We start from the raw sequence: 10,247 nt of genomic DNA, 5'->3' as shown, positions 1-10,247 counted from the left end.
AGAGGACGGTTGGGACTGAGGTGAGGGTCGCGACCGACGCCGGCCCCGCGGGGGTACCGGGCTTTGCTGCCGTGAGTCGTGTCCACGGCCGGTTAAAATACACGGCCGCTTCCCTTCTCCCTCACGTCGCAGGCAAACCCCAGCCGGGTTTACTCCTCAGAGGGGGCCACGCAGCTCTGAGCTGCTGCAATTTTCTTTTACAGCGTTATTTTTGACCAGAAGTTGGTTTAATTCCCCGTTCTAAACACAAATTCACTTCTGGTTCCCCATCACCAGCTACAACCACGCAGGAAGCTCAACCAAATAGCAAAAAAAGTACACAATTAATAATATTGCAATGAAATTACCATTTGAATTCAGTCATAACAATTTCAATTACACATACATCCTGAATTCCTCGCTTTAACATAATTAACAAGTCGGCAGTTCACTGCTCCCGTATTTATTCTTGACTCTGATAAATGTGCATAATTAAAAGCGTTATAAAAATCAGCGTTTGTGTTTTAGAAAGATTAAATTGCTACGCCTTCACCAGAGGGTCCCTGTTTAGTCCCTCCCGACGAGGTGCGTCTCCTGGGGCCTGTCGATGCGGAAGAGCAGCTCGGCAGGCAGGAGGTACCCCCGATACTGCACGCTGTCGGGGCTGGTGTCCTGGTGGTAGTGCCCTCCTTCCCCGTGGTGGCTGAAACAGTGGGTGTGCTCCACGCGCAGATCAAAGCCCTGTCACCAGAGAAAGGCCCATGAGCATGCGGTTTTAACTATGGTTAAAAGACCTGGGATAGTCTCTCCTTTGTACTGCGTATTTCCACGCATCTCAGAGCCAGCTCCAACCATTAAGCGGTGAAAACTTCCAAGATGCTTGTGAAACTAATAAGACAAAAGAAGAGGACTGTACAAGGCTTTACCATAGGACATCAAAGAGAAAAGAATTTAGAAACCCTGACAGCCCCCAACTTTTGGCGTCAATCTCCCAGAGATTTCTTTTTTTTTTTTTTTTTCCTTCTTTCTTTCTTTGCATTGGGATTAAATAAAGCAGTCACACGAAGGAACCCCTACCGGAAATCAGAGCCCCTTTGCACTGAATGCCACAGACCCATGCGATAAAGGGACAATCTCTACTCCAGTTCTGAGAGCCAGCTTAGATGAAAATGGGAAGAATAGTAAATAAAATAACAACTAGCATAGTAAACCGTGAGATCACACCCATCAGTTTTATGTATCATAGAATCATGGAATGGTTTGGGTTGGAAGGGACCTTTAAAGATGATCTAGTCCAACCCCCCTGCCGTGGGCAGGGACATCTTCAGCTAGATCAGGTTGCTCAAAGCCCTGTCCAACCTGACCTTGAACACCTCCAATGATGGGGGACCCACAGCTTCTCTGGGCACTTCTCCTTCCACTGTCTCACCACCCTCATCGTAAAAAATTTCTTTTTATATCCAGTCTAAATCTGCTCTCTTTCAGTTTAAAACTGTTGCCCTTTCTCATGTCACTACAGGCCCTGATAAAAAGTCTCTCCCCTTCTTTCTTATAAGCTTTAAGTATTGAAAGGCTGCAATAAGGTCTCCCCAGAGCCTTCTCTTCTCCAGGCTGAACAACCCCAGCTCTCTCAGGCTTTCTTCATAGGAGAGGTGTTCCAGACCTCTGACCATTTTCATGGCCCTCCTCTGGACCCGCTCCAACAGGTCCATGTCTTTCTCTGTGCCCCAGAGCTGGATGCAGCATTCCAGGTGTGGTCTCATGAGGGGGAGAATCACCTCCCCTGACCTGCTGGCCACCCTTCTTTTGATGCAGCCCAGGATATGATTGGTTTTCTGGGCTGCAGGAGGATACTGATGAGTAATGCTCTACTGCTGTCTCTGTAACAACACTCAGACATTTCCAGAACCATAGGCTTAGCCGAGTGCTGTTGAGCTTGCAGTGGATACAGATGGGAGTAACCCAGCTGCATCCACTACATAAGTTGCATTGGTTCTGAATGGAGCAGCTGTTGATGGCTATTTTCAAAGTACTCATCAGTTGATTCTGGGAAGATGCACACAATTTAGCCTTAGGCCAAAGGCTGCCACCTAATGACAGAATAAAGTCACACCCTTGAACATATCCAAGCCTACAGCATAGGCTCATTTAACTCTGGAAAAAATGTTTTTTCTATTACTTATGACTGCATTGTTATTTATAAAATAGTCATTTTCATCTATGGTTTCCTGGTTACTTTTAAATAAATAGTCTTCCTAATGATGAATATCTTAATGGCTTTTGAAACCAGATTGTTTTTTATCCTGAATTGTTTGCTGTTGAATTTAGTGCTTGTGACAGATGCTAGATAACTTTCTAGCATGAGGCTTTGCAGACTTTAATTTGCATTGGCAATTATGATATACATGCTTCACATATTTCGACAGAGCATTAGCAGAGACAGTTCTTACGAAAGTGAACTACAGGAACACACAGCTGAACAAGCTTCCATGCTCTTGACATTTCTCCCGGCGTGGCCAGCAGTGAATGCAAACTATGCTGTTGGGTTTCGGACGCAAACACTTGCACACTTGCAATTGTAACTGAACCATTGAGTTCAATCCATTATGAACAGCCACTAGGTTTCAGAACAGATTGACGTAGCCTCAATTCAAACCAGTGGCAGAAATGAGAAGCTTCTATTTCATTACACCACCTCTGGAAGAGTTTAACACAATACATACACACTCCTGTTCTTAAAAGGAAAATCACATCCAAGACAAAACTCATTACAAGTCTCAGTTTACACTTAGAAATGAGAAAGAGACTCACTGGATCTCTGGAAACTATTACTGGCTGACAAATCAGTGGAGCCTTCATTTCAAAGAATTTGAGCCAGTTATTCACATCCTCATCGGTATTCAGAGGACAGGCAGAAAATTCTGGAGGCTACAGCAAAAGTAAAAACTTTATAAGTGAAAGGAAGACACTTGTATCAAGATACTCTTTCTCTAGCAACATTTCCCCTCCCCATTATTCTGTTCACATTCCTTCTGGCCTAAAAGAAGCCCATAGTGCCCATTACTGTGTTTCTGCCAGAAATAGAAGTGACCAGAATATTGCTTCTTTCATTGCACAGGTAGTGGGAGAACTACTGAAGTGAGGATTCTCCTCCTGGTAAATTTTAGAAGCTCAGTTATTTTTAAAAAGTCTATTGCTTCTTTAAGTATCATCTCAGTTCGTGTACTTCATTTCAATTAATTTTACAATATTTCTACAGTTCTTTAGCTTCCCACGGATTTCAAAAGAAAAGATGACGGTATTAAGGCTAAGTAATACAGCATTACTAGTTTTGTAATGTCAGTTTTGTAATGCCAGCTCCTTACTTTAATACACTGCTTATCTTAACAGTTTATGCAAACATTTAAAAATACAAAACAAAGTCAAGGCACTAAGATGTTATACCCTGATTTATGCTTCTGTTTTCAGAAGGATGAAGGAAGTTACATGAACGGGGAACAACTTACCATAATGTGAATCTTTGCTTTCCCCTTCTGAATGATAAATGTACCACCCATCCCAACTGGCTTTTCTCCATAGTGTTTCTCTAAAATTTGTCTCAGACAAGACACAAAGTTAAGTTCCCCAGTTCTTCCATTGGCTTTCACTTCAATAACCTGGAGAATAAAGTTAATTTGTCACTGCTGTCTCCCACTCCAACAGTCTGCAAAGGTCTGTGGAAGCTGCTCTGAAATTCTCCCAAGCTTATAACCCAAAATTACTTTTTGAACATGTGAGTTTCCCTGCAAGTGCTTGCTCCACTTTCATCCTTCCAGTACCTGACCAACTCTCTTTCCTCACTTTCTGTTCAATGCTACCTTTGCCTGTGAAGGGTGCTGGGCAGCAAGTCATTTACTCATACATGAGACAATGATATAAGCAACCCCTTTCTGTCCACCAGCTGGCTTCCACTCTGTTATAAAGAAACTTTTGGAAATAGAGAAGACTGCTCAGTTTCCATGCAGTAGTCAGGTTTTTGACTGCTCTGCCAACACCTCTTTGTGCTAGCTGTGGTGGGGGAAGCACTTCTACAAAAAACTAGACAAGTGCCCAGACCTTATTTACACAAGTACATTGTACAACCATTACCTTAAATCACTGCTGATTTGGACTGGATTTGGATGGATGATTTATAATGGAAAAGTTTTAGTAAACTAATACTTCAAAAATACCTCAAAAATTCAAATGCCTCTCTGTCTCCACCAATTCTTCCCCTTGTTCACTGCCATCAGTTCCTTATGTTTGGATATTTCTTTCATGGAATTACTACTTTACTATTATCACAGAAAACTGATAGGAGAACATTGAAACATGAGTTTCCCTTCAGCCACAAAGCTCTACAAGCAAAGTCACCTTTGATCCAAGTACGTACCTTACCAGGTTGGCCCTCACTGGCATAAAGGTTGGCCAACAGCCCAAACTCACAGTCAGTATATTTACTGCTGTACTTCTCAAGCAGGCACCCTTTATCTGCAGGATTTATCTGAGCAATGTAGCTCCCATTTACAGCAGGCTTTTTTTCACTCTTAGTTTGAACAATAGGGATAAGCTGAGAAAAAGAACATGTAAGAACGAGTCAAGTGAGTCAATAAGAACACGTAAGAGTCAGTCAAATGAAGAGAACTCACATAAATGCAATTTAAGCTTTGGACCATGATCCCAAGAAATAATCCCCTTCGTCACACAGCTCTGTCTTTCAGGGTGAGGTCTGTACTGCTAAGAAAAATGCACTAATATTGTAATGTAATTGAAAACTCCAGAAAACAGTTTTAATTTTTCTGGACATTTAAATTTAATGTTATGTGAACATGAATGCTAGTGTTAAAAAAAAAAAAAAAAGAAAAGAAAAAAAAAAGAAGAAAAAAAGAGTCTAACCATTGAGATCTGAGGCCTACATGCAATTACTGGAATTCTATGAAATACTTTCTCAGTGTACAGTAACGACCACTCTTATGGTGGCCCAAATTTAATGCTGAGATGGACTATCTTATCTGCCAATAAATGCATCAAAAGAAGATGGCAAGACCAGAGGTTTATGCTTGAAAAGACTTTGACTAACAAAAGCCTCCACAGGCAGTAGTTTTCATCTCCCGCCTCTCCTGCGGGTGATCATTTTGTGTGTAGCATCTTTAAAATTTACAATGGTAAAACAAAGCCATCCAAGAGGGCAAAAGACAGGAAGTATTTTAAAGGCATTTACCAGTAACTTTGACAAGCATTTCTAAATCTTGTCATTAAAACCTCTGGTCAGGTCTTTGTCAATCAGTTTCAAAAAATCATGTTTCTTGCATGCTTCAAAGCAATCACATGCTTCCTGGAAAATTACAAGTTAAAAGTTAATCTTTATTATCTCAATAGTATGCACCTCATTGGATGGCCCTCTTCTGAATTCTTTCTAATGTGTTTTATGTGCTTTTGGCATGAGTGGTGTTTATTAAATATTTTGTTGTAAATGGGAAATTCCCAGCCCTGCTCTACTATTATGAATTCATGTATTCCATGAATTCATTCAGAACCATTACACTTATTCACTGACCTCAGCATTTACTCCAAGAATCTTAGATGAAGCAGCTCCAGCTCCAAGAATGAAAGCTCCAGGCAGTTCTATGTCTTTTGCAACTGTATTTAGATCATAAACCTGCAAAAGAGAAACAATCCTTTGATTTTGGTGTTGTGCTCTGGTTTGGAATTGTCATTCTGTTCACTGTAACCGCTGGATGCATTTAATTGACAACGCCCTCATTAGTATTTTGGATAATTAGGTTGAACACAGATTCTGAATAGCGTAACATTTGGTAGTAACAAATTTGGTACATGTCCATTTGTTTTCTGGAAGGTAAAGTCTGCCTGTATGTTTCCCTGCCATTTTACCCCAAAACTGAATTATTGTTCTTATTGAAATTTATACTTGTGTAAAATAAAAAATGGAAGGGAATATCATATAGAGACAGATGGGGTGAGGTGTCAGAAAGGAGGCGTGCATTCTTGGAAAAGGACAGTAACGTGAATCCAATGTTGGCCTGAAAATGCAAGTACAGCCAGCTTTTACAAAGCAGTGTGGCTGTGACTTGAAATCACAGGCATACAGCAAGCCATATATAAACATGCAGACAAGCCCCTTGTTTAGTAGTTCCTTCCATGGCTCCTGTCACAGATGGTACGTTTCCAAAACTATCTTGTATTTGAGGGCAGGAGAAGATGAACCATCAACCATGATATGCTATTTTTGCTACAATGTGTAAGATTTCCTGACATAGTCTATGTTTAACACACGTCAGAATCAATCTCATAAAACACTGAAAAGTAAGTCCCTTTCACAAATGGAATCTTATAGTATCCGTTAGTCCTTAGTTTTGTTTATATTTCAACAAGATATTACTTTTCTTTTGACAAATTTATTGAATCCCACAGCTACAGGAAAAACTCACTTTTTCTTTCTGTACAACAGGTATGAGGTAAGGAACACCTCCCACATCTGCTATTCTAGGCTTTCCGCAGATTCCTGGAAGAATACAGCTGGTTAGCTTGGTAAAATATTTTTTCCTAATAATGTTAAATGAGCATGCACCAAAGAACTGGTTCCTCAAACTTCTAAAACCCTTTGAAAACATGATTTCCCTAGCATGCTTAGGTAAAGTGTTGCACTATTACAAAGTCCAAGGACAGTAAGGCCTAAAATGATTCACAGTAGGATTTAATGCTAGGCAACCTGTTGTAAAATTAACATTCTCTAAGCACAAAAAAATATTACCGTGGGCAACAACTGCCACTTGCCAGTTCTCCAGTAAGATGCCCTCACCACACAGTGGATACCCCCACTGAGACTCCACTTGCAAAATTTCAGCAAAGCTGGATGCCCAAGTCTCAGGACAATTCATCCCATTTATTTGGACATGTATTTTAAGACGGGATGAATCACCTTCTGGAAGTGTTTCTTTCACTACATTGATGACAGAGGAAACTCAGATGAGTAGCACAGATGACATGTCTGTCTTCCAGACAGCTAATGTCAAAGATGATGAATCCCACTCAGAATAAGACAGTTTCACTTCACCGAAATACATGAATGGCAGGAATTTAAAAATGAATAGAAGTGCAACTCCTTAGGTTCAGATAGTGACTGGCATGGATCTAAAAAATTTCTCCATCTGGAAGATAACTTAATTTCAAAACCTTTCAGTAGACTAAATAAAGCTTATGAAATAAGTGAGTATTGCAACCATAGGTTAAGAACAAAAATTATGACAAGTACTTGGTAATGACTTGTCCTTGTTCATACATCTACTAGGAAGCAAATCCAGGAATAAAATCTGGCTTTGCTTTCATGCATATTCTTTAGCTGAAAAACAGTTTAAGCTCTCCCAACATCTTTAGAAGGTTAAAACGAAGTAGAATCAGGTAGAAAGAACTGGAGAAGTCTTAGTGGAAATCAGGAATGCTAGGTTACCTTTAGCAGGAAAGTTGAAGGGTTCCTGAGTCAGATCAGGACAGTCTACAACAGAGACTTGAGCATCAGCAAAGTTTTCTTTAAGCCCTTTCTGCAAAACTATAATAAAGAATAATGGCAAAGTTATTGACAATGAAAAATTATCAAGAGTTTGACAAGTTACTAACAACAATAAAAATATTTGTTTAGGCTTTATTTCAGCAAGATACATTAAAGGACTTATGCTTACCCTAAGTAACTCCATTAATTTAAATGTTACTGTCTGTAGGCACTTGTTTTCTGTGTCAGAGCTTCAAAGAAGAGCAAAATCTTGTGCAGATAATTGTTAGCTACCACATTAATTAATTTTAAGAATTTTAAAAACCTTTTAATTGAAATACAATGTGAAGTAACATGGGTAAACTTAAACCACATTCAGCAGTGGTTTTGCTTCACAAGAGCAGACAATTATGATCACGGTCAAGTATCATGCAAGAGCAAAGGAGGAAGTAAGTTTTAGCTAAAGTGACAATCAGTTCTTTAAATATATTAACTAGACTGTTTGCAAGAGCTTGATTATAATTTCAAACTGTCTCTGCTGTCTGGAAACTTCTGCTGTCACAGGATATTGCCTGTCATGTTTACATTCATGTGGAGATTTTCTGGCAAATGCCACTATCAGTACAAGACAGATAATGAATGGTGCTGATGATAATGAACAGCCCCAAATCTAAACCTTTGGTTTTGCTTCATATCAATGTTTTTAGGCTCAGAACCTGCAAAGTCACTCAAACAACAGGGAGGACTCTGACTTAGACAAGGGCACTGTTTGGAAACAGCTTCCAAACCTTAATTGAGTGTGGGATTGCCTTCACATACACTGTTTCAAATACCATGTTAAAAGGTCCAAGTTCTTCCATGCCTGGGGGTCTGCTTTGACAGATGTCTCAAACTAAGGAGCAGAAAAACCTGTCTGTGATCTCAAATCAGGGGCAGTTCCTTATTTACTCAGAAGACTTTCCTGAGCCTTTGTTTCCTCTAATCAGGATTTCAGCTGTATCTACTTCTCGGGAGCAGATTTACCAAGCTGTTGACCACAAGGGTCCGTAGAAGGTACTTGGCAGGTTTCTAAATACATCTCAGTGCCTTCTGGTAAGTGGAGAAGGACAATAAAAGGCACTCCTCAAATTATACTCTAGAGCTGAACAGCAACAAAATTCACAGCTTACAGGAGGTCCTCAGGACAGATGGGGGTGGGAAAAGGAAAAATCTGCTTCATGACTCATTTTTTCTGCTACTGTTTTAAGCTGTTCTACTGCAAGTATATGCTCTTCTCTGCAGAGCCCACAGGTCTATAGCAGCTCTGGCCTATTGCCCCAGCCTGACAGCTGCTAGGTGAGAAAAGCACTGAGAACCACCCGGGGTATTGCTGGGACCACACTTTCTCAAAGCATGGAAAAATCAAACTGACACAGATTTGGGAGAGTGGCAGACTTAACTTGAGGACCTCCCTGAAAGAAAAAAAATCCTTTAGTACATCTGCTGCAGGAGACAGACTGCCAGAAGGAATAATGCCTTTCTACTAGGGCAAGGAAAGAAGCTCATGAGCAGGTGGGTTAGACCAAATCACCTCCAGGTGCCTTCCAACCTCAACCGTTCTGTTATTCTGAGCACATTTTGTGAAGGCTTTGGAAAGAAACAAACTAAATGCTTCCTGCAGCCTGGTTCTAAGGCAATCACCAAAAGAGGAGCCAACTAGGTTCAAGCAAGAGGACCTGCCATGCTATACTGCATCAGCTGTGTTTTGAGCAGTCCTGAAAAAGAAAGAAATGCTGGAGGGTTGAGGAGGACAGATGATCCTGTACGTGTAAATAAGTTTGGTCTGTAATTATCAAACTTTCACAACCCATGTGCAAATCTGCAAATACAGCAGACAGTTTTAAAGGGTTTGAGAGCCTGTTTGTGTGCTTAAATGTCATTGGGGTTTGGGGGAGGAGTCGTTTGCTTTAAGGAAATAACAGCATATAGAAAAAATAGTGCTTTTCTTTACATCCCTGTGTGCTAAGAGAAGGAACATTCTGCATGTACTAGCTGTAGAAAGGTTTTGATAAGAGCTTTAAGGTAAGTTTGAAGAGTACATTATAAGTTTGTAAAAAGTTACATGCTGCATGACTTACCCCCAGCAAGCTCCTCCAGACTTGGAACATGAAAAGCAAACCTTTCGACTTTGGCCATTTCCTAATTGGTGCTGATTTCTTCAGGTAAGAAATTACAATATACCACGCTGTAGGAGCGACTGATCTGTCAACAAGGATAATAGTTTAACAATTAAACCGGGCTGTTTTCAATATGTTACTTATATTTCAGTTTCACTCAAGAATATACAGACAACAGTAGAATTGTAGTTCTGCCATCAAAGGAAAGACTAACAGCTTCAATATTAATGTTAATTTTCTTATGCGCTTTGGAAGAAGATAGCTGGTTCAGAGCATTACATATTCTAGTCCTCAAGCTTACAGTTGGCTGTAGGCAAAACACATCCTACGCTGAATCCAGTTCAAGGGACAGGTCAGGAGATTTATCTGTCCTTTATAACCCTGGAGTCATAATTTGTTTTTGAAAGAAAACTGGGCTTTTCTGAGCACATTAGCTGCCTCCTCAGGTCTTCCCTACCTTAATGTTTACTTTTCCAGCATTGGCTATGGTGGACTTTCAACCTCAGCTGTGACATGGTCTCCAGTTGATTCTGGGCATGTGTTTTCCCTTCCAGAGGGGAACAGGCTAGCAGCAAAATAGAAAACAG

The 10,247-nt window shown here is 40.4% G+C and overlaps 1 protein-coding gene across 3 annotated transcripts; it reads right to left on the bottom strand.

Annotated features, from left to right (window-relative positions):
• Window positions 1-546: 546 nt before the first annotated feature.
• On the bottom strand, window positions 547-9,761 carry LOC104070385 (chromosome unknown open reading frame, human C11orf54). 3 transcript variants are annotated; one of them, XM_009573272.1, is made up of 8 exons: window positions 9,622-9,761; window positions 7,466-7,564; window positions 6,447-6,520; window positions 5,555-5,656; window positions 4,391-4,567; window positions 3,486-3,635; window positions 2,791-2,907; window positions 547-720 (listed from the first exon to the last, which is right to left on the bottom strand). In XM_009573272.1, the coding sequence occupies exons 1-8, from the start codon at window positions 9,677-9,679 to the stop codon at window positions 547-549; spliced, it is 951 nt and encodes a 316-aa protein (XP_009571567.1). In that variant the 5' UTR covers window positions 9,680-9,761. The 3 variants fall into 3 exon arrangements, with proteins under 3 accessions (XP_009571567.1, XP_009571568.1, XP_009571569.1); XM_009573273.1 differs by lacking the exon at window positions 3,486-3,635; XM_009573274.1 differs by lacking the exon at window positions 4,391-4,567 and having other exon boundaries at window positions 9,622-9,679.
• Window positions 9,762-10,247: the final 486 nt, after the last annotated feature.

This window comes from Fulmarus glacialis, unplaced genomic scaffold (assembly GCF_000690835.1).
Source record: "Fulmarus glacialis isolate BGI_N327 unplaced genomic scaffold, ASM69083v1 scaffold1562, whole genome shotgun sequence".
Lineage (NCBI taxonomy): Eukaryota > Metazoa > Chordata > Aves > Procellariiformes > Procellariidae > Fulmarus > Fulmarus glacialis.
Note: the sequence above shows the minus strand (reverse complement) of the source record. Positions and strands in the feature narration are given on the sequence as shown.